The sequence below is a fragment of the Sminthopsis crassicaudata genome, chromosome X (genome assembly GCF_048593235.1).
Source record: "Sminthopsis crassicaudata isolate SCR6 chromosome X, ASM4859323v1, whole genome shotgun sequence".
Classification (NCBI taxonomy): domain Eukaryota; kingdom Metazoa; phylum Chordata; class Mammalia; order Dasyuromorphia; family Dasyuridae; genus Sminthopsis; species Sminthopsis crassicaudata.
Genome location: NC_133623.1, coordinates 3,072,065 through 3,097,153, shown reverse-complemented (window position 1 = coordinate 3,097,153; position 25,089 = coordinate 3,072,065). Strand labels below are relative to the sequence as shown.

At 37.6% G+C, this 25,089-nt stretch overlaps 1 protein-coding gene across 4 annotated transcripts in view; it reads right to left on the bottom strand.

The window, feature by feature from the left end:
• KIF4A (kinesin family member 4A) overlaps nt 1-25,089 on the bottom strand; it is a 73,426-nt gene that overhangs the window by 26,404 nt on the left and 21,933 nt on the right. For all 4 annotated transcript variants that reach the window (XM_074278157.1, XM_074278158.1, XM_074278159.1 and 1 more), the window contains exons 11-20: nt 16,325-16,457; nt 14,754-14,812; nt 14,564-14,669; nt 11,611-11,667; nt 10,502-10,687; nt 6,107-6,210; nt 4,855-4,999; nt 3,100-3,210; nt 1,682-1,765; nt 1,012-1,125 (exon numbers count right to left, since the gene is read on the bottom strand). In XM_074278157.1, the coding sequence (XP_074134258.1) occupies nt 1,012-1,125; nt 1,682-1,765; nt 3,100-3,210; nt 4,855-4,999; nt 6,107-6,210; nt 10,502-10,687; nt 11,611-11,667; nt 14,564-14,669; nt 14,754-14,812; nt 16,325-16,457 (1,099 nt within the window). The remainder of the gene's footprint in view (nt 1-1,011; nt 1,126-1,681; nt 1,766-3,099; nt 3,211-4,854; nt 5,000-6,106; nt 6,211-10,501; nt 10,688-11,610; nt 11,668-14,563; nt 14,670-14,753; nt 14,813-16,324; nt 16,458-25,089) is intronic.

The window sequence follows — 25,089 nt, the reverse complement described above, 5'->3', positions numbered from 1 at the left end:
TGTGTCCCTCCCAAGAGAAAGTCAACTCCTTGAATATAGGGACCTCATGTGTCTATGAGCTAGCACCTAATACACAATAGGCACCTAATAAATGTTTATGTCATGAATAAGAATGCCATTTGTTTCCTTTTTCTTCTAGGATAAGATGCCTGGTTCAGCCTGGCATTTAAATCTTTCCATGTTTGGATTCTACTGGTCTGGACCACGGGCTGTGTCCTGGATGTAACATTTCATCTGGTACCTCTCTTGTCTCCAACACCTGGAATATCCTTTTGTTTTCTGCTTTTGCCTCCCAGGATCCCTTGCTTCCTTTGAAGCACACACATCTCACTTGCCACCTCTTCTGGGAAGCCTTCTTGATCCTCTGAAGTGTCAGTACCACCTCTTCCAAGGAGATACTTTGCATAACTTTACATATACTTCTCTAAATTTAAATTTAGAGGGGAATCTCCTTGAGGCAAAGAGAGGTAAAGTGACATGCCTAGGGTCACACAGACAGCATGGGTATGAAGCCAAATTTGAATTCAGGGGGCAGCTAGGTGGCACAGTGGATAGAGCACCAGCCTTGAATTCAGGAGGACCCGGGTTCAAATCTGGTCTCAGACACTTAACACTTCCTAGCTGTGTGACCCTGGGCAAGTCACTTAACCCCAGCCTCAGGAAAAAAAAAAAATTGAATTCAGGTCTTCCTGACTCCAGGTCCAGTGCTCTATCCATGTAGCATCACCTATTTGATACTGAAAGCAGCGCTTAAAAATGTTTGCTTGATTCATTTAGTTACTAGGTCAAAGGTTTTGAATAATTTCCCAGGGGAAACCAAACCAAAACATTATTTTGAAATCTCTAAACAATCAATAAACATTGATTAAGCACCTACTACGTTCCAGGCATTGTAATGCTACAAAAATAGGCAAAAGCTAGTCCCTGTCCTCAAGAGATTGCAATCTAATGTGTTCCTCAAAGTCTAAGCAGTCATTTCTCACTCCTTCCTCAAGTTCAGATGGTCAGTACCTTCACTCGAGCTGCAGCTCCTTCCATTCCTCGGCTCTGGCTCTCTTTCCGTTTCTCTGCAACCTCCCGCTGTTTCTGGAGAGCATCCCTGAGGCGCTTGTTGGCAGCCACTGCCTAAATGGTACACATTTCTGTTGGCTTGAGGAGGAAGAAGGAGAAAGTATTCCCAACCCCAAAGGACAAATCTATGGGCTCCGAACTACACGGGATCTAGATTTGACTCCATAGCCCAAATGGCAGGTCACTTAGGGAAGTACTACTGTTGTGAACCTAGAAGAGGCACAAATGTCAAGGACCGCATTCACAGAGAATAAAACAAACACAACAGACGTGTTCTTGCTGAAAGTGTCAAGCATAGATTTAAAAAAAATCTCAGATGATCTTTTCTTCAGTGCTTAAAAACCATTATATAGCTACCTACATCAGTACTATGTTCTTCTTCCCCTTTTATCAAGGTTTGAGATCCACACTTTAGGTGATATGAGCAGACTCAGGACAAGACAGACTGAAGAAGAGGGCCTTCAGGTTCAATATTCTAACAAGGTTTGTTGGTCAAGAATGGCTCTCTAGTCACTCAGTATGTGGGCTCACTTAAAGAATGAATTGTCAGCCAGAAGACTAGAAGGACAGACCAGATGAAGCAATCTAGAAGAAAACACGGGTTTCTTACCTCCTCAGTTTTCCGTCTGAGGACATTGGATTGTTCCTGGAAGTCCTTTTCAAGCTTTAGGAGTTCATACTGCCTCTTACAATCCTAAGAAGAGAAAGTTTTAATCAGAACATACTCCTTCATGGTATTCATTTAAAACAAATTATTAACACAAGAGGAGCCATTCTTCAGCTTGCTCTCTCTCTCACTGGCACTGGGAACTGGCAGCACCCAAAACCCGGGGTCCCTTGTCTATTTTGGACTGACTGTATACTGCCAGATGGATGAGATAACTGTTCTCCTCCTCTCTGGAGAGTCCCAGAGGTCGGCAAATAGGAAAGGAGACAATGCTATGCAGGCAGCCAAGCCATGGATATCAAGTGGCAGAGCTTCACTTTTCCAGGGAGGCAGATTATTGAAGACAGATACTGACGGCTCTAGCACAGAGATATCGATTTTATTGAAGACAGATACTGACGGCTCTAGCACAGAGATATCGATTATATATATATATATATATATATATATATATATATATATATATATATATAGAGAGAGAGAGAGAGAGAGAGAGAGAGAGAGAGAGAGAGAGAGACACGCTATCAATCTCTCTCCCTTCTATCTGCTTCTCTTTGTCTCTCTGGATCAGAGAGGCAGCAAACAATACAAATGAAAACACTGGGATGTCAGATGAAGGCAAAACTATCCCTCTAGTCCTAGTCAGGAATAATGCTCTTGTGAATCCCTTCCTTAACTCATCCCTCTCTCACACAGCATTTGCATCACTTGCTTTTTCTTTAACTCTTGTGTAGTTGCCACCTCTCCATGAGGATTACAGATTTCCAGAGGGCAGAAACCTTGTCCTAATATTACCACTGCATGTTTCCATAGCACTGGAAATTTTACAAGGTGTTTTCAGGAATATTATTTCATTTATCTCCCCACAATCTTACTATATAGATAGGCTAGTAGTTATTATCCCATTTTACAGATAAGGAAATTCTACCTTGAAGTGGTGAAGGGATATTGTCAAGGTCACACAACTAGTCAGCGGCAAATTTGGGATAACACCCCACGCATTGACTTCCCAAATCAGAGCTCTACTAGACCAAGTTTCCTCAAAGAGAATCTTGCACATAGCAAATACACAACCAACATTTGTTGAATGCTTTAAGTTCTTCCCTCTCCCCTCACACCCTTGGTGCAGCAATTAGGGTTAAGTGACTTGCCCAGGGTCATACAGCCAGGATGTGTTAAGTGTCTGAGGCTGGATTTGAACTCAGGTCCTCCTGTCTCCAGGGCCAGTACTCTATTCTTTGTGCCATCTGGCCACCCAATGCTTTAATTTCTAGAGATAATACCTGTTTCAGGAGAAACTACAAAGAATACCTGTCAGTAAGCCAAGTCAAAGGCTCTTAAGGAACCATGGAGAAACTCACTCGTTTTTTCAGCTGGATTACTTCCTTGTCTTTTTGTTGCTTCCATTGTCTAAATTTTTCAGCATCTTCTTTCATCTGACGCATTAGCTGTACTCTTTGGTTTTTCATCAACTAGAGGAGAAAAAAAAATAGAAGGATTGCTGGTTTCTGAGCCCATGTGCAAATGAATAGACTGATCCCCGACATTTAAATTTTGCTGGGGCTACAACCTAATTCTGCTCCTGACTGGGACTTCCAAAGAGAGTGAGACACACTTTAGAAATCAATAAATAGTTAACTCTGAGATTTGACTGTCAGACATATGTGTCAAAGAAGTCAATGATAAAAAGGAAGTACCAAATATCTCAGAATATTCATAGCAGCACATTTTGTTGTAGTAGAGATATGGAAATAAAGTACATGCCCTTTAATTGAGGAATGGCTAAACAAGTTGGGGCACAAGAATGCAATAGAATGTTGTGCTATAAGAAAGAATGAACATGAATACTATAGGGAGACATGGAAAGTTGTATTTGAGCCGAAAGACAGTGAAATAAACTAATCCAGAAATATAGCACACAGGACTATCAGTATGTAAATGGAAAGAACAGCAACAATGAAATGGAAAATTGTGTAATTATAATGACCAAATTTGGCACCAACTACCTCATTTCTTTGCAAAAGTGTGGAACCAGGAGTGTGGAATGAATGAATAACGTATGCTGTTTGGCTTGGGTGATATTTTGGTTAATTTTTACTGAACTGCTCAATCTCCCCCCCTCACCCCTTCTTTTTTTATTCTTTGATGTAAGAGTTGGTTTGCTGACTGGGGGATGGGAGAGGGATATATTAGATAATGAAAATGATATAAAAACAAAATATACTAATATATTTTTTGAATCCACAAATGTAAATACAAGTGCAATTTGTATTTCAGATCTTGAAATGTATAAAATGATGCCAGCAAACAAAAGGGTCAGGAAATTTCCACTGAGTCTCAATATCTAAACAATTTAACAGCCCACTCAATTGACAGTTCCAAGGGTTGCATAAAGATAATGCAGTAGCTGTACATGCTGAGACCTGATAGTTGAGGAAGAATAAACCTTACAGTGCAAAGAAGATATATGTCACACAGACTGGATGAGGATAAGGAAATAGGATATCACCGATGAATTTAGAGATGTTGTGGCACTCCAGATATGGAAGAAAAAGCATTAAAGTAGGAATTTTAACGATTAAACTAGGGTTATGCCATTCAGATTCTGCTACCACCACTTACCCTAAGTATTTTCTAATAGAATAGTCCTTCCTGGCATCCCTCTAACTAGAAATTACCCACATGGAACAAATGCAGGTGGAAGTAGTAGTTAATAGCTCCAAAAAGGACATTAAAAAATTAAATATTTTTAACGGCATTTTTTGTTTTCCTGTCACCTAAATTTCCCCTTATCTACCACCCCCACTTGTGAAAAACCTATTCAATACAACAAATAATTTTTTTAAAGGAAAAGGAAAAAGAGAAAACCCTTCAGCAAAATGGAACTATACCTACCTATCAATTTTTCTATATATATATTAAAAATGTTCCATACCCATAGACCTTCTACTTCTGCAAAGGACTAAGAGGAGGTGTCTTCTCATTTTCTTTGGAATCATTCTTGTTCTTTCAAAATACACCCAACAATAGTTCTCAATATTCACCCTTGAGAAACCTTGTGTTCCCTATTTTTTTTTAATTTATAAAAGGCGGTATTTTCAATACTTGCTCATTACCCGTATCTCCTGGTTAAGTTTGGTGACTGTGTGTTCTGTGGATTCTTTTAACTTAAGAAGCTTTGCTTGCTCATTCAATTTTTTCTTCAGGTCAATAATTTGCCCTTCCAGCTCCTGGAGCCGTTTCCGACGACGCTCACTCAATCTGTATAAAGATGCAATAAGATCAAAAGTTCAATCATGATGCCAAGTGGTACAAAACGAGACAGTATGACCTGACCTAGTGTTCAGTAGTAGGCAGAGGAAAGATCACATGCCATCGTCTAGCTCAGTCTGAAGAATTTTCTTGTATAATAGATGTCTGATAAAGCCAGAGACAAGGTCAAGCCTTGATTCATCTGTCTGAGTACAGGAGCCCACAATCAGCTCCAATTCACCTTCTACCACCACATCCTAAAAAACAGTTTAACCTTACTTAGCTTTACCAAGAAGGAATGCATCCATTTTTCTAACTCTGCAAAGGAAATCAGATGTGACAAATAGTTGCCACATCAAGGAAAGGGAAGGTGGGATAAGGAGTAAAGTAGACCACTGAAGCAGTTTTAGTGAAGAGTAAATACTCTTTGGTTATTATTTGGAAGTGACTGGTAGTTGGCTGAGGAAGTCTCCCACTTACTAGTAACCTGAACAATGGATTCATTCTAAAGCTATATTACCACTAAGCCTCTGACACTTCACAAATTGCAATTAACTTGGAGACTTTCTAGACCATTTCCTATTCTGAAGCAATCGTCCTCTTAAAAACGTCCAATGCAATCGGATATACAAAAAAATTGCCTCTTCTATTGCTTTTGGTGGTTATTTAAAATATTCGTGAGGGAAAAGATGTTGAGAAATCAAATCATGACAGCATGACAACAGAACTCTAAACATTTTGGGAAGCACTGCTACAGAAGAAAAGGATACATATAAATGTATGTAAATTTATAAATGTATACAATAGAACAATTTTCAGAAAGTAAGTTTTGGTTCCATCACCGAAGTGCTTCAAATGGAGCCTGGATACACCTGTCTGGGTGGTTGTAGAAGGGAGTCATACTCGGCTCCAGATTATCTAGGTCCCTTGCAACCACAAAATTTTGTGAGTAGCTTCTTGTGTCTGTGTCTTGTCTTTCAAACTAAATTGTGACTTCCTTGACTGTAAATAAGACCCAATGCTCTTGTCTTCTCTGGATCCTTCCCACCAACCCCAGAATGTTTAGCAGAGTGACTTCCCCATAGTGCTCAATATAAGTGATGATTTGATCCTTACTTGGCTTGGTTGACATCCTTCTTTGTTGAATTAAGTAAAAAGATCAAGTCTTCCTTTTCCTTTTGTAGAGTGACAACTTCCAACTCTAGGTTTTTCATGTTATCCTAGAAGGATTATGAGTCAGAGAGAAAGAAACCATTTACCAAGAATGAAAAAAATCTTCTGCATCTCAAGTCTCAGGGAGGGCCCCATTTACTGACCTCCCATGAATTATGTCAATATGAAAACACTACCAAGAAAGCTTTTTTTGTGATATAAAAATCAGATAATGGAAAATAATTCTATAATGGCACTTACAGTTTTCATTTAACAAAAAGATTATAGGTAGTTTGGTGGTGAAAATCCAATGAACAGATTCTTTCTTGTTTCCTTTACTCCAAGACAGATGAAAGGAAGTTGGCTAACACTGGTTGTCAGTTAAGATTAGATTCGGGGTAGGAGTCAACTTTGGATGGACAGGAAGAGTCAGAAACAAATTAGTACCAGAAATATTTCTTATAGAGCCTACAGCACTTTTTTTTTTTAAACTAATATGCTTTTACTGCATGTTTTTTTTTTTTTTAAACCAGTCTAGCTGGACTTTCCTCAATATAACCCACTTGTCCAAAAAGTATTAAAAAAGATTAAGAATTACAAGAAGACACTATAGTAAATATTCATCTTATAATAACAGAATTGAGCATAAAGCTCAAGACATAGTAAGTAGTTTACTGATTAATTTATTTCAAGCTTTGCAAACTCCTTTGCAACTTTTTTTCATTTAATCCTTATAACAATCTTGGGAGGCTAATATTATTGTTATTATTATCCCCATCTTACAGATGAGGAAAATGGAACTGACAGATGTGAAGTGACTTGTTGAAAGTCACATAATTTGTAAGTATCTGAGGCAGGACTTAAAACTCAGGTCTCTCTGCCTCTGAGTCTAGAATTCCATCCACTAGACCACCTAGCTGCCCAAATTAAATACATTTTACTATACCAGGTCTGGACAAAAACAATCCCCAAATAAACCTAAGTAAAGGGTACAACAAGAAAACTCCAGTATTGGGATGTGTTCGGAGAAGCCTTCAATCGTATACCAGGCCGGGACACAGGAGGTACTATTTTGACCAGAACTGAGGCTCAGACTAGGAAGGCAATAATTGGCAAGTGCACAGAAACACAACCTCCCAAACAGGCCACTGTGTGTATAATAGTGTTGGTGCACAGTGGATGGTGGAGCAGGCTGGCCAGCAGCTCCAGAAGTATTAGAAAAAACCAGCTGCTCATTACCTAGAGTCTAGTTAATACAGAACAATAAAAGAGGATGCCAGCATTTCTTTGAGAAATAAACAGAACAGAGTCCTGACACAAAGTTCCAACTCAGGAAGTAGGGCTGGAAAGAAGGAATAAAAATAATAAACTACTGATAAAAAACAAATTTAATGGAGCCAAGGTTGCTCAACAATAAGTCAACAAACATTTATTAAGTACCTAGTAAGTGACAGGCACCAAACTAAGCATTGGGGATATGAGAAAGGCAGAAACACAACCCCTGCTCTCAAAAGGCATAAGCCCTAATGGGGGAGACAACATGCAAATAATTAGGTATAAACAAGCCACAATCAAGATCAAACAAGATCTAGCAATTACTACATCAAAGGAGAGGAAAGTTTGGAATAGGATATTCAAAAAAGGCAAAATATATAGATTTATATTCAAGAAGAACCTCTATGTAATGACTGCAATTTTACAGAATAAAAACAAGGTCTTTAATAAAAGAAAAGATTTTTTAAAGTATTTCTGATGAAGAAAACAGCTCGAATATCTAACCTGAAATGCAAACAAAAGAGTTAAGGAAAATACAGAACTGTGAATACATCATATACATAAATATATATATATATATATATATATATATATATATATATATATATATATATATAGAATGCTTTATATTATAAAGAGAAAAAAAAAATGTCCTTTCAGAACCCTAATGCCTTCAAAGGGCAAGAAGAAGTAAGTGATAGAACCAGGGAACAGTTTTATTCTATCTTGATGATTTTAAGAGAAAAAGGAAAAGGGAAGAAAGAGGCCTGAAGAAGAATCTCACATAATGAAGGTTCATAAGAAGATTATAACAAATATGGAAAGGGCATGGGAGTGGGCTACAAATTTCACTTTAACCTGGATTGAAAAAAAAAGCAGGTTGAAAACATAAACACACAAAATTTGGTATAGAAATACTTTAAATGCAACAGGGAATCTGGTGAGAAGGAAGGTGCATATTAAGAAAGAGGGGTAGATTCAAGATGAAAATAGTCATAAACAAAAACAAATTATCTTAAGAGAATGAGAGTAAAAGGGAAAAAAAGAAGTGTAAGAATCTGTTATCAGTGACTGAGTGGGGTAAAAAGAACAGATAAAGGACAGAAATAGATTGCATCAAATACAGACCAATAGTTTTCAGCATACTCCTCTGATATCCAAGACATAAGGAACTGACTCAAATTTATAATAAGAGCCATTCCTCAATTGATAAATGGTCAAAAGATATAAGCAGACAATTCTTTAAGGAAAAAATCCAAGTGATCCAAAGTCTCATAAAATGCTTCATATAATCATTTGAAAAATTCAAATTCAAACCACCCTGAAGTTCTACCATGCCATCTATAAGATGAGCAAAGATCATAAAAGAAGACCATGGCAATTGTTGGAGGATCTGAGAGAGGTCAGGTGCCCAAATGCATTGCTAATGGAGCTGTCAGTCGGTTTAACCATTCTGGAAGGCAATTTGGAACGAAGCCCCAAAAGTCACTAAACTGTGCATACCCATTGATTTAACACCACCATTACAGCACATATCCTCCAAAGACATTAAAGAAAGAGGAAAAAGATCCATACATACAGAAGTACTTATAGTGGTGTTTTGCTGTAGTAAAGAACCAGAAACAAAGAAAACCCCCATCAATTGGGGAATGGCTGAACAAATTATTATACACATCTGTAAAGAAATGATAGCGGATATAAAAAATAACAAAAGGAATGATTTCAGGGAACCTGGGAAGACTTGTACAAGTTGATATAGAATGAAGTAAGCAAAAATAGGAGAATTTATACAGTAACACAACATTGTAAAAAAACCAACTCTGAACTCTCATCATATAAAGACCAACCATGACCTCAGAAGACAGATGAAGGAGCTGGCTATTCACTTTATTTACAGGGGTGATGGATGCAAAGTAAAGAGTGAAACAGATTTTTGGACATGGCAAATGTGCCATTTTGCTTGTGATTCATTTTGCTTGACTAGACTTACTTGTTTCAAGAATTGTTTTTCTTTTGGTACAGTATGTATGGAAAAGTAGGATGGTTGGTATGGAAAAGGGGGCTAATACTATAGTCACTCTCCAAAAAGAAGCATTTTAAAAATTAAAAAGAGAGAGAATGAAAGATCAGAAGGAAAAAGAGACTCAGGGCAGCTCATGTTTCACATATGAAGTTTCATGTTTGCAAGCACCTTTGATTCTAGGAAAACACCAGATATAGACTGATGCCTCAAGTTGCTACTAGCACCTTCCCAAGGAAGTAGAAGTGTTCTGTCTGGCCACTCTCATCCCTAAAAGGTACGTTTATCTTAACGTCTCTTGCTATTGCAAAGTGATGGTGCTGGAGGGAGCAGGAGGGATAGTGAAAATCATTTGGTGCAAAACTTATTTGAACTTTTCTTCTCCACATGTATGGGTAGAAACAGAAAAGTCAATTTGGTAGATCTATATAAGTGTGAATATACAGTGTGGATAGAGGCTCAATGTATATAGCTGGAAAGAATGGAGGAAGACCATGGAGCAAACTTGTCCTGACAACTTCACAGGTAAGTCAAACTAGAAAGGTTGAACAGAAAAATGTTAGGAGTTAGGAGTAGAGGCCGTAGAGGCCAACCTTTGTGGAGACCTAATAGCTAGACCCTGGCCTTGAAAGCAGTACCACTGTGACTCAGAAAGAAATACTATGAAAAACAATTTAGCTACTGGGTCTTGTGACCCTGATTCCAAGAAAGGGAATTCTTTCTCTATTTTTGTACTGTAGCTCAAAGTAATAAAAATAATCTGGCTACAAAATCAGAACCTTGGTTTTATCATTAGAATATGACTTCGCCTGAAAGCAAGCAAAGATTATCCTTTATAGTGTTATCAAACTACAGTTTTTTTCATATTACACAGAGGCAGACACTCTGAAGGATAAAATAAATGATAAGGTGCCTATCCTTTAGTATTTTATAAGTTTTAACACTCTATAGCCCTTATCTTCTGAATTCAAAATGAAGTGCTCATAATCTTCAGCAGGGAAGTCTATTTAGGGAAAGAGATGACAGATATATCTAAATTCTAGCTCTAAGTCAGCAGAAATTACCTGGTACTGGAACTGAATGGGCTGCAGGTTGCTGTCATTCTGAGTAACTTTCTTGGCCAGTGCTTCTTTCAGAGCCAGAGCTCTATTCAGTTCTACCAGCTCTTTGGACATCTGAGCCTGGCGCAGTGCGTGTTCCGTGGAGAAATCAGTAGAGGAACTGCTGGTGTTGGGGGTGGTTTCCACTTGCTACAAGAGAAAAGAATGATTTGCAAAAGAAACAAGCATTTGGGACTCCCTCAGCTTTGTTACCGGACAAGGTAACTCCATTATTTATAGCTTTTCTTTCCATCCCAACTTGTGGTCACTCTTATAAGAAGACCCACTCTGAATGTCTGCCAGGTTTGTCCTAAGCCATTCATCTCATGGCAATCACAAGTGCTACAATCCTAATCAGCTTCTCCAATGGACGACCCTAGAACTCATCTTTTCTCCCAACAATAGTTGTCTGGGAAATCTGCATCTTAGAGCTCCCTATTACCTCTGAACTAGATTGTCTTAGTCATTTTCTCTTGTGTTTTTCACAAAGGAGGCCCTCAGAAAGGCCCACAGAGTTGGAAATTGGGAGCTGTAAAAATGGAGGGGGTGGTAGTAGTGAATACCAGCTCTTACAGGGCAGCTGTTTCTATACCCCTTAAAAACACCTAAACAACCTGATTTGTGGATTCACTTTGGTATCTAACCTTTGACCCTGATCTGGTTTGTTCTCAGTGCCCCCTACTCTAGTCACCTACCATTCCCTCTTTCTGGTTTCTCAACATAAAAAATGCTTTTAACTCAAAAGGACAACCTTCCTTTTGTCTCATCTCCAATCCCTTCTTGCTCCTGGACACAATTTCCTAATCCTTCACTTTAGCTCCCCAGACAATTTATAAAACATAAAGGATGTTGCCTAAGAAGGCTTCTGGAAAGTACAGGGCACACACACAGCAGTGGTATCAGTACGTGGCTCTGCCAGACTTTACTAGGTACCAGGTACTAGAGACAAAGCTTTCCTGAATGCCAGGGCACTCTAAGAATGGTGGAGAAAGGGACTGCGGAAGACAGGCTAAATCACAGGAAACAGCTTGGTTCAAGCTAGCAATCATACACAAAAGGGGCCGGTTACTCACGGTGTCTGGCTCTGTAGGAACATCAGCAGCTGAAGCCACACATGCAGCAGTATCATCCTGTGAAACAATAATTTTTAGAAATTATTTCTAATTTTTAGAAAAAGGCTTTTAGTTAAATCGACAGACATTTTTAGAGCAGCCATTAAAAAAATCTATATTTAGAAACCTTGTTAATGGATCAAGCACAATTTTGAAATCATCTATACACTAACCCATGAATCCATTTCACATCTGCCACCGTCTTTCACCCCCCCCATGATGAAAAACTTTGTGGCTCCCGTAAAAATAAGGCCATATGGCAAATGCTGTGGCCTCTTCTGCTAAAGATGATGCCATCAGACTGGAGCATTGTCCTGGAAAATTGGCCCTTTCCTGTTTCACCAACTGCTCTTTCTTTATATGATTTACCAGTTGTCTTCTAAGTCAGACAGGCTTTGCTTCGAGTCTAGCTTGGGTACCTTCCTGGCTGTGTGACACCGAGCAAGGTACTTCTTGAAGAGCACAGTTAAGAGACAGTACCAACCTGCACTGGCATGTCAATATAATAGCTAACATTTACACGTCGGGCACCGGGCCAAGAGCTTTCCAATGATCTCATTTGATCCTCATGATAACCCTGGGAGGTAGGTGTTCTTATGACCCCCAACTTTCAGTTGAGGAAATCGAGGTAGGCCAAAGTGAAGTGGCTAGCCCAACATCATCACACAGCTACCAAGTGTCTGATGCTAGATTTGAACTCAATTCTCTGACTCTGGGCCCCGAGCTCTATGCGTTGTGCACTGATTTCATGTCAAAGAAATCACAGGAATGGTTCTCCCTCTCCTTCTGCCGTGTCTTTGATCTATGCTTTAGAGTCAGTCAAGCACCATAGTCTCAGAGAACAAGTACCTGGTCTAGAGAGATCAATAAAAGCACCACCCAGGTCCTTAATTAAAAAACTGCTCATGAAGCAAATGTGTTTCAGTTTCTATTTGGGACATAAAAATGAAACAAGAGACCACTTCTATTTGGATTAATAAATTTACATTGAGTTTAACCACTAGGGGACTTGAGCCTACATACTAACACTCTCTCAAATATCTGTCCTCGGAATTCTTCAGTTTACTGTATTTCCATGAACTTCTCATCTACTCCACCTTAGCTATCTGCAGAGATGGCCATCCCCTTGATCTTGCATCACCCATAAAAGTTCCACTTCCATGTTCAGGAATGCTGAAAGTCCTTTATCTGATTCCACTACTCCTTTTGCCTTGCAACTCCAAGCCCTCAGATCTTTCCCAGGTCATCACCTCTGTACCACTCTCAATCACCCTTAGTTTCATTCTCTTCCTTCCCTATTTGATGCCTTGACAAAGCCAGTTCAACTCTCCACTGCCCTCTTCTATTGGGTCCCTTGCCCCCTTACCCTCTTGCCAAACTCGATCCATCCCCTTCAATCTCAGGTTGGCCCCACCATATAACTCTTTGCTCCCACTTCAGGTGCTGTTGAATGAAGCTGGAGAAGATTAGGAAACCCAGCTAAACTCTCTGGCCATAGGCATGGACTAAATCGAAGTACTTAGCAGGGTGCATGTGTCTTATAGGATCTTGGTTTAAAACGCCTACCTTTAAATCCTTGTGTCAGAGTACTTTTTCCTTTTTTTTCCTGAGTAAATTGGGGTTAAGTGACTTGCCCAGGATCACACAGCTAGGAAGTGTTAAGTGTCTGAGGACAAATTTGAACTCAGCTCCTTCTAACTTCAGGGTTGGTACTCTATCCAATGTGCCACCTAGCTGCCCCTTCAGAATACTTTTTTCAACAATTCCTTGCTCTTTACTCACTTAAAGGTTACAACTAGGAGGCTCGTGTAATATAAAATAAGGCCTGCTAAAGGTGACAGCCAGAGTGGCAAAGCTCAGAAATGGTAAGCCATCCTCGCTGGGACATACAAATAAATAAACACTTGCTTATTTTTGTAGGATATAGGCACTATCTCCAGAGTATACAAATTCTTTCTGTGGCATAGACATGTGTGTGTGTGTGTGTGTGTGTGTGTGTCTTTACAGATAACTGTCTTAAGATTTTTAAGACATTATTGTACTCTAGGATTTAAAGACAAGAAAACATATACAAAGTACTTTGCAAGCCTTAAAGTTCTATGGTAATATGAGCTATTACTATTATTAAGAACCAGGAGGAATAGAGTAGGATAAAGTCTACACAACCTCAACATGGGTGTTTGCCCTCCATAAGGAACATGACAACTGCATAATCATGAATGTTGATCAGCCAGGTAGTACTATGAAAAGGGGGCTGCACCTTGGAATCAAGGATTGGGTTGAAATCTGCCTCTAATACAACAGCAGAGTTAAGAGCCTTGGATAAGGAAGTCTGTTTTGTGGAAGTCAGGGGGTTCTAACACCTTTCAGCCCCCATATTTCCTATTCAATATGAAAAGGAACAGGCCCTGACTATAAGGTAGAATGAGGCTCTTCACAGTTGCTGTGATAGACAAAGGTGACATACTGTCTCACAGTGGCTTCCCAAATCAAACTTGTACATCAGCCATCTCAACAGTACAGTGTAGCAGAATACCATCTTCTTTAGGAATTCTTTAGCAGATCTGAAACTGCAGCTCCAGGTACAAGGAAATGTGGGTGGTCATTTTTAACAGAGGCAGAGATGGAGCTACCCACGGTCACATCTTGCTCTGGGAACAATGCTGTCCTTCAGTTAGGCCTCAGCTTATTTAATTTTACATTATATATGGGAACAGACCTCTCACGACAAGATCGTCTTCTCTAATTTAGTAGGCAAACCAACTGGGGTGCTCTTCACGTTCCTGATTGTGGTAGGAAGCCACATCACCAATGAGGTGGTTGAATTCAACAAGGGGCCCAGTTTGATTCTCCAAATGGATACACATGGGCATAAAAATGGCCCACGTATTAATACCATCTTTACTTGACTTACCGAGAGTTGAATTACCATAAGTTGCAGATCAAGAACTGTCTCCAAATTTTCTTTTAACTTTTCATCCTCCAGAGAGTCTATCAGTTTTTTCAGATCAAGCTTGCACCTGCAAGTTCAAGCACAAAGATCAGAGAAGAGACTACGAAGGTGGCACTGGGCCCTCACAATGCACATTTGACAAGAAACTTACGCCGCATGTTGCTTGAGCTCTTCTAGCTTGACGATCAGCTTGTCATTTGCTTGTTCTGTCTGTAACAAAAACAGAAAACCATCAGAGGCCTTCTCTAATTATGTTCACCTATGGCTTAGAAGAAAACAACTGGATGGAGCAGATGCTTCCTCTAGGGCAATCTTGGAGCACTTCAAAGGTTTTAATTATTTAGAGAGAAATTCACTGCAAAACTTAGCAATGGAAACTGGCCACCTCATTCTCACTCTAGTCACCACCAACCACTTTCAAAAACACACACGACGTGAGAGGTATCAGATTTGCCATGGGAGCTTACACTTTTTCTCCACAGAGAAGTTTAGGATCATGTAGGAAAAGCTGGGCTTCCTGGCCACTCCCTATTGTATAGAGCAATACAGATACCAGGACAATAGGGTTGCCTACATAACCTAACATCAGGACTAAATGTTAATATGTAGAACCACATAAGAAGAAATATAATCTAAAAGTGGAAGTAAAAAAACAGCTACTTCCATGAACATCAAAATTGGTACTGAAAGTTCAGCAGCAAGGAGAGAAAAAAGTTTTTATAGGGAAAAGTGAAAAACAAGAGATGTAATGGTAGATAGTAGGGGAAAGAACGAGTCAGGGAGTAGGGCAGAGGGGGACCCAGGTTGGTGAAGGAACTTTTTTTCAGTTAAATTTCAATATTTGCAATAATATGCATGTCCACAGTGGACTAAAGTTTTCTTCTGGATTTATGGTATACAATTCTGTTCCTGTATACAAAATAGTTCCTGTGCAAACTTGTAACTGCTGTGTGGCTTAAGCAGACCACCCAACAATAAGTTTACTGGGTCAGGCAGCACCCTTAACAATTTTATGAATGGCACAGCTGGCACAAGAAATGGCCATACTGATGTCTCAAACACCTAGAAGCTTCACCTAGAAGCATCAACTATAGAACAGTGACAAAAATCTTTAGGTAAAGGGGCAGAACACCACCTGGAATCCTTGCTCTTATGTCAGCAACAGATATCAAGTTTAGTCCTTTTTGAATCAAAGTTTAGAAGCAGTCTACTCTTCCTTGTTGGAAAACACATCATGATATAGATGGATGTATGTCATAAATGTAGACTGAGTAGAAATCTGTTGATTTGGAGCAAAAGATTGCCTGTCAAAGGTTGAATTTATATATATTCAACTTCATATTTAGATTGGGGGGAAGGGATGGGAAGTGAACCAAGTCTGCATATTGGATTATGGAAGCAAGAGAGTGACCAAATTTCCTCCCTTCCAAAGTGATCTGTAATACATCTTGAAATGTGAAGAAACAGAAAAACAGATATAGAAAGATACTTAAATTTACTTTATAGTCAAACACTCGAGAATGAGAACCTGCTTTGTAACAGAGTAAATCTATACTTTATAACCTGTGGGTTTATAATAAAAAGGACTTTCCCAAGAGGATTTTATAAAATAAATACCTTTTATTCCATCAGTTTTACAAAATAAGTAAGACAACTTAAACTAGTCAACATCCACACCATCTGTAGCACAAGGCTTCTACTACATAGTTCTTGTAGTCTCACCAAAATGATCCTCTCCAACATCTGGGCTGTCTGACCAGCTGCCTCACTTAGTCCACGGCTTAGCTTTTCATTCTCCTCGCTCAGAGACTGATTCTTTTCCATCAGGGATTGTAGATTCTCTGATGGCTCCATACTAGAACAGAAATCAAGTCATAAGAAAAATACCTGATAAGTTCTACACTAGAGTTGTCTAAAAATAAATTTCATGGGCCATTTCTTAGGGGGTAAAAGTGCCCTAGTTATCCCCTCCTCATGCTTCACATGGGTCTGTCCAGATAATTATATTCAATTTAGTCCAATCACACTTGGGGGAGGGGGGTGAGAGACACAGGACTTTGGAATGAGAAGAACTATTTCTTTGACACATCTCTCAACAGAGAACTCAGAATCAGATGTGGTTGTAATAAGTATAGTAATCAATGGCTGTTCTCTTTACCATCTTTGCTATAGGAACAAGCTACACACACATACACACATACATGTATCATATATGTATATGTGTGTGTATATACACATATATGTAGGAAGAAGTGAAGCTAAATTTTCATTGACTAACCCTATGGTCAGATATAGGAGTAATATCAATATTGCTCAGCACAATACTATGGGTAAAAGACAAGGCCAAAATTCAGTCTATTCAGATGTTGGAATTGAATACCAAGATTTTTTTTTTTATTATAGCTTTTTATTTACAAGATATGTGCATGGGTAATTTTTCAGCATTGATCCTTACAAAACCTTCCGTTCCAACTTTTCCCCTCCGCTCCCCCACCCCTTCCCCCCCAGATGGCAGGTAGACTAATACATGTTAAATATGTTAAAGTATATGTTAAATACAATATATGTATACATGTCCATAAAGTTATTTTGCTGTACAAGAAGAATCAGACTTTTAACCTGAGAAGGAAATCAAAAATTAAGCAGACAAAAACAGAGGGATTGAAAATGCTATGTAGTGGTTCACACTCATTTCTTTTGCTGGGTGTAGCTGGTTCTAGTCATTATTGAACAAATGGAACTGATTTAGTTCATCTCATTGCTGAAAATGGCCACGTCCATCAGAATTGATCATCATATAGTATTGTGGTTGAAGTATATAATGATCTCCCAGTCCTGCTCACTTCACTTAGCATCAGTTCATGTAAGTATTTCCAAGCCTCTCTGAAATCATCCTGCTGGTCATTTCTTACAGAACATGAATATTCCATAACATTCATAAAACACAATTTATTCAGCCATTCTCCAATGGATGGGCATCCACTCAGTTTCTAGGTTCTAGCCACTACAAAGAGGGCTGCCACAAACATTTTGGCACATACAGGTCCCTTTCCCTTCTTTAAGATCTCTTTGGGATATAAGTAGTAACACTGCTGGGTCAAAGGGGATGAACAGTTCGATAACTTTTTGAGCAGAGTTCCAGATTGCTCTCCAGAATGGCTGGATGTATTCACAATTCTACCAACAATGTGTCAGTGTCCCAGTTTTCCCACATCCCCTCCAACATTCTGCGTTATCCTGTCATCCTAGCCAATCTGAGAGGTGTGTAGTAGAAATACCAAGTGTCTCATATTACTTTGTGGTACATTGGGTGGTTAGGAATTTATGAAGGAACACTGTTGAAAACAATTCGTTATTCTAGATGAGGGATTCTTTTTACATAATGACTTCAAGAAGAGAAACTAACAGAAGTGAGTTATGGTGATGGCCAGTGGCCAAGAGCATATGTGGCAAGCTATCATAAATCAGAATGTCCCCTTCCCAAAAAAGATGGAGAGGGGATAGAGAAGAGAGTTCTCTCCCTTTTGCTTCTCCAGAAAGGTATATTTCCTTACTTCCTGTTTCCTTGTTTTGTTTACTTTAAGTACCCACTTCCAACAGAAGAAGAGGCAGCAGGAATAAGGGCAGCAGGTTATAGATATCCCTATAGAGAATATATGTCATTTCTTGCCTGTTCTGAAGAAATGGGGTAGGATCTGTCAAAGGATATAGATAGGAAGTTTCAAAGAAAGAACAACCAGATTAAAAAATTCTCTGAATCACTGATAGGAGAGATGAAAATTAATATAGCATTGAGGTTCTACCTAATGCCCATCAAAATGGCAAAGATCACAAAAGAAGTAAATGATTATAGAAGGGGCTATGAAAGGACAGGAAAACTAATGCACTGATGGTAGAGCTATGAACTGGTATAGCAGCTCTTCCGGAATGCAATTTGGAAGCAGGCCTCAAAAAGCACTAAACTGCATACCTTTTGATTCAGCTCAACCACATTTTATGCCCTGCAAAGATCAAAGGCAGAAGGAAAAGAGCCACTTGCACAATATTTATAGCAGTACTTTTTATCAAAGCAAAATACTGGAAACAAGGCAGGTACCTCTCAATTGAGGAATGGAATAAATATTATGATATATGAATGTAATGGAATATTATTGTGTTTTAAGAAAACATGAAAGAGAGATATTCAAAGAAACCTAGGAAGACTAATTTGCATTGATGTGGACTGAAATGAGTAAATTCAGAAAAATAATTCACATAATGAAAATATTGTTTAAAATAACTTTTTTTCAGGGAACAAGAAATTACTTTTTTCTGCTTCCCACTTTGCCTCCCTACTAGAAAACAAACAAAACAAAAGAATGAAACATGGATAGTCAAGCAAAACAAATTATTTCATTCTCTATCCTGAATCTATCACCTCATTAAATGATTACTGTATTGTAAATGTAATTTGTAAATGGAAACTTTGAAAAACTCAACAATTCTGATTGATGTAATTACAAATGATGACTCTAGGAGACTAATAATGAAACATGCTTCCCACCTCTTTGCGGAGGTAATACACTAAAGGTGCCAAATGCAATATACATTTTAGACATATCCCATGTGTACATTTGGTTTTGATTATACTAATTTCTTCCAAGAAATGATAGAGAGTTTGGGGACACGATGATAATAGTCAAATAAAACAAAAGGGGGAAAAATGCAGGCATCAGTGGAACATTTAAAAATACAAAGAAAACAGAAGGCTCAGACAAGGAAGGGAGTATGCTGTCATGTCATATTTCATACATATTTTTTAAATCCACAAACTGGATATATATATATAATGAAGATTCACACACACACCCTCCTTTTCAGTTCTTTGTACATAAAAGGTTTGTGTTTGTTGATATCTATCAAGACTTTAATTTTTTTAAAAAATTAAGTGGACCAGCAATATGTATTTTAGTTGGTATGAAATGTTCCCAAGGGATTTTGGAAAGGTCAAAAGAACTGCAATTTGATCCAAAGATTTCAAGGAAATGGAATAATCTTTAAGACAAATAAGGGTTACTATATTGGATAGTAACCAGCTGCTGCCCTTAATCTTCAAAAAGGACAGAATAGGGTTTCAAGGATAAACTAGATGAGCTCTTAGCCATTTCAAAGATTCCATGAACTCTTTGGCTTGTTTGTAAGCAAAAACTGTAAGGTGGATCTTATCAAAATTAATACGAGTGTCTCATATTACTTTGTGGTACATTGGGTGGTTAGGAATTTATGAAGGAACACTGTTGAAAACAATTCATTATTCTAGATGAGGGATTCTTAACCTAGGGCCTGTGAATGTTTTTTAAATACTTCCGTAACTACATTTTGGTAGAATTGATTTTTTTGGTAATCCCATGATTCTTATGGATCTCAAAACATTATTTCAAAAAGAGGTTTGTTCCCTTTGTTGCTAGTTTATGACCTTTACCAAAAGGTATTATCAGTTGGCCAGTTGTAACAGTGAATATATTATTATTTTATCTTTCAAAATTGACTAAAAAAGGAGGAATTACGAAATCCAATTTTACCAACTAAAATTTGGCAAGTTATGGGCACGTGACTCATTTTAGAACCAGAGAATATGAAAGCTAGATGTGATCTTAGAGAGCAACTAATCCAAATCTCTCATTTAACGGATAAGGAAACTGAGATCTGTAAAATGATTTGCTCAGAATAACCCAACTAGTAGTAAGTGGCAAAGTCAAAATCCATCTTTTGCCCGAGTCCAGTGTTTTTTCCCTACATCATGCTACCTCTTTGGCTCGAGCTAAATTTCTTAAACACTTACATGCTATAAATGATAAGTACTATAGGAATAAAGAGAATATAGAACATAAAAGTCCTCAAAGCTAAAAGGGAAAAAAGTTGGTAGTAAAGAATTAAAACAGCTCTATGGTTATGACCTGAGGCAGCCATATGGAAGGCTGGGGCGACAGAAGAAACATGCTCGAACTAGAATTAACACAGAGATGTAGGGCTATGGTTTGTCAACTGTCATTCTACAAAAAAGAGGCAATGTGAAACCAAGACACCTTCAATTTATATTCCATTCAATTGCCTATGTGGGGAATCAAAGTTATAAGTAAACAACTGCAGATATCAACTAAGTTTAGTGCAAAAGCTTTATGGACCCTTCTCTAAGAGAAGATAAAAGTAGATAAAAGATAAAAGGTAAAAGGGTAAAGGTAAAAGAAGAGGGTAAAAAAAGAAAAACAGAGACAAGCTTTCTAGAAAGTGAATGGGCAAGGACTTCTTGGGACGAGGGAGGAATGAAAGGTCATCTCTCTTCAATATCTTCTTCACACAAATAAATCAATCAATTATAAAGAGAAAACACAAAAGAAAAGTAAGGAATCGAGCATGACTAGAATCGATGGACATATTGATAAAGGAGCTTATAAATGGCTATGAAAAAGAAAAAGAGAACTGGCTCAAGTGAAAAACAAAAAAAAAAGATTATTTCCCTGGAAGACAGAAGGTAGAAAATAGATAATGCAGAAAACAAACTCAGGAAATTCTAACAATGGGAAAAAGTTTGGACTCAAGACAGACAAAAGTTATAATGCATTCATTAAGGTAGAACAAGCAGAAAAAAAAATGTAATAAGAATTATTGGCCTTCGAAAAACAGTGAAGAAAATCAAACAAGCATTTATCAAGCTTTCATCGTGTGCCATATACTAGGCAGTGTGTACTAAACAATGGGGACACAAAGAAATGCAAAAACTGTTTCTGCACTCAAGGAAATTACATTCTAATGAGGGTAGAAAAGAGGCTGACTAGAAAATTTCCAAGTTAGAAAAGTAGGAAGATTACAAATGAACAGAATTTACAGGCTATCCAAAAGAGTGAACCCTAAATTCAATTTAATCAGACATATCGCCAAAGCTCAGGATAATGACAAGAAGATGATTTTACAAGTAGGCAAAAAGAAAAACATCTCATATAAAAACTCAACTTCATTTGAATTGCACAAGACTCTTCTATAAAAATGAAAAATAAGAGAAGCAGATGGAACAGGATATCCTGAAAGCTCAGAGAAAGGAATTTGAACACAAATCACTTTCCCAAAGAAACCAAATATTCTTTTCTAAAATAAAAAGATTGTCACTTAAGAGTTCATAGGTGTAAAGAATTAAAGACAACCAGTAGTACCCTTAAGGCAGCTTTTGGTACATAAATGCAAGAAAAAGCCTAAAACTTTTCAAAATAAATACTGGGGGAAAAAAAATCAATGCGTTGCTTATATGCATGATCAACTAGTTGCTACCTCAATGTAATCACCACAGGAGGAAAACAAGGGAATAGCACAATGAAAAGATACCATTATCAATATATAGACTAAATGACATAGAAGCTGCATGTAAAATCAATAATGGTGGAAGATTCAAATATTTCATTTATAGAACACAAAGCAGTAAAAAAAATCAAGAAAAGGCCCACACTTGAATAGAATTCTGAAGAAATTGCATTCAATAGTTATATGGGGAAAACTCAATGGGAAAGTGAGGAATACCTCTCCCCACATCCCTATATACAAGGGACTCTCACAAAAATTAAACAGTCATATTCTAATATAAAAGTTACAAATAAATTTAGAAAAAAATTAAATACAACATTTGCAAATAATAATAGGGCAGCTACATAGCTCACTGGATAAAGCTCTGGGCCTAGAGTCAGGAAGATCTGAATTTAAATATGGCTTTCAACATTTATTAGTGATCCTGGCCAAGTCACTTCATCTCTCTGTGCCTCAGTTTCCTCAATAATAAGAGTACTAACCTCTCAGGATTGTTGTGAGGATTAAACAAAATGATATTGGAAAGTGCTTAGCACAAAGCTCAATACATAAAGCAGATGAGCAGTTGTTCTTCAATTTCCTTTCTTTCTTAGAGTTGTTCAAGGCACAAGAGAGTTTAAGTGAATTGTCTAGGGTCACTAAGCCAATATCTGTCAGAGGAAGAACTCAAACACGGGTCTTCCAGGCTCAAAAGCTGGTTCTTCACGTTACCTCCCATTAATGAAGACAAATGAAAAGAATATTGGATTTAATAAGAGGTTTGAGGGGAAGACAAATACTTGTTAATTGAGAAATATTTAAAAATTAAAAAGAACATTGGATAAAATATAGCAATTTATAAATTTATGATGACAATGATATGATTTCTTATGATCATGACTTACATCAAGAATATGAGGATGATTCAATCCTGGAGAAATAACCAGTCTAACATATTGTAATACTAAGAAAATGAAATTTCCTTATCTAGTCAAAGAGTCTTTGTGAGCTGTGATGGCTGAACAATGGCTGCTAGACCTGGAGGCAGGACAGTATTCAGACATCAGTCATCCAGGTGCTGTCGCCACTGATCCCAGGCTATACTACTGACAGTCTTACTTGTTTGTATAGTCACTTCCACAATAAGGCAGAGGAGGGCTTGATGATGCTTGTTAAAACATCTGAATAGTTAATTTCTCCTTAATGATAAAAAGTTATTTGAAACCACAAAGTCTCTTTATGTGTAATGCAAAAACAGATTTTTACAATAAGAAAATGGGATAAAATTAGGCTATCTACTCTCACTATTACCTTTTGGAGAAGTTTTTAAATTTTAAAATACTAGCTAGAGAAATAAAGCAAGAGAACTAAATTAAGAAAATAAGCATAGGCAAAGGATTTGTTAAAACATCCCTATTTGCAGCTGGCTTATTTAGAAAACCCGAGAGACCTGACTTAAAAAAATTGAGATAATCACTTCAGCAAATAATGAGACATAAGATATACCCACAAAAAACCATCAGCGCTTCTAAAGACCATGAAAAAAAGGACAGAGTAATGTGGTATAAAGATAGTAGAAGCTAGGGAATAATACAGACTGACTATAATTATGCAAATGATAAATAACACTACAAAATGGGGATACTGTGGTGAGTTCCAATGAATAATCTCACTCCAGGAGAACTGAGAAGGAAAAACCTTTTCTTTTAGATAGAAAGGACAGAACTGTTATCTATACCATCTACATCTTGGTTTTTCTAAAGGTCTTTTTTCTTTTTCTTTTTTTTTTTCTTTAAAGGAAAGGACTAGGTAGGGGTTCAATGGAGAAGGGATAATTAAGACAAAAAGATTGGTTTCAACAAAAAGCAACAATAAAAATGTTAGAGACACATAAAAACAAATGGAACTTTAAAAAAAAACTCATATTATTTATGATGACAAAATATCACAAAATATTAACCATTAACTTATCAAGGCACACACAAGCCCTAGAATAGTGAACAACTCTAAAACAATCTAAATAGAAGAAAAGAATTAAGTAATTTGCATATCATGGCTAGGTCGGGCCAAAATTATAAGCTTAATATAACACCAATCAAAATATTAATACATGGCTTTCTCTGTTCCTATGAAGTGATAAAGAAACAAGTGGTAAATTATGGAAAGAAAGACTAATAAATTGCAAAACTCAACTTCTCATGGGGCATTTATTATAGGGTGATTAAAGGTAGAAAGCACTAGAACTATTATCTTATTTGGATCTCACAAGCTCTACAAATGGTGGATACTATAGACACAATACACTTTTATAGACAAGGAAAATGAGACTCAAAGAAGTCACTGGTCTCTGATCAAAGCTACACAAATGGCAGAGACAGCATCTGAACTGAGATCTTCCTGGCTGAACCTTGCCTTTGATCCCACTCCCTCCTGTCTTCTCCATCAGTTCCTTCATTGGAATTTATTTCATCCATTTTCCCCCTCCTGCTGGAGGTTTTATGCACCACAAGTGTTTTCTTTTTTGTTTTTTTTTTTGGACATCTGAGCGCATCAAAAAAAACCAAACCAAACCAAAACAAAAACAAAAAAACTTACTATATCTCTACAAGTGATTAAATACTCATAAAAACCAAACAGTGTTTTAGAACAGAGATAAGACTTTGTAAAGTCTGTTATGTGAGCTTTTATATAGTGAGTTTTAAATATTTGATTAAAATTAAGTTTTCAGATCCTGTTCTTCCAATAGGCCAAAGCTCTAAACTTAATAGTAATTTGGAGGTAGGTTGGAATCTGGAACGTCCAGCTTACTGAGACCATACAAATTGCAACTAAAGCGAATGTATAGCTGCCTCTTTTCATTAGAAAGGTATGCAATATTGTATTTAGTCAAATTCAGTTTGTTTTGCCAAACTTAAAAAAAAATGTTTTATATAAAACAAGGCTCACCGGATCAGCCAGGGTATGGAGGGTATATTTGGAAATGAATGAATTCTAAAAGCCAAAAAAAGGGAATCAAAACTTAAAAAGAAATTGAGAGTGCAGGGATTTGACTAAAGCAAAGTCCTGGTTTGTGTCATCTCCCCCACCCCCTATAACATCCTGTTTGAATATAGGTGGGTGACCCAGTCCAAATCAAAAGAAGATAATTAGAAAGACAACTTGCCAAATACTAAAGA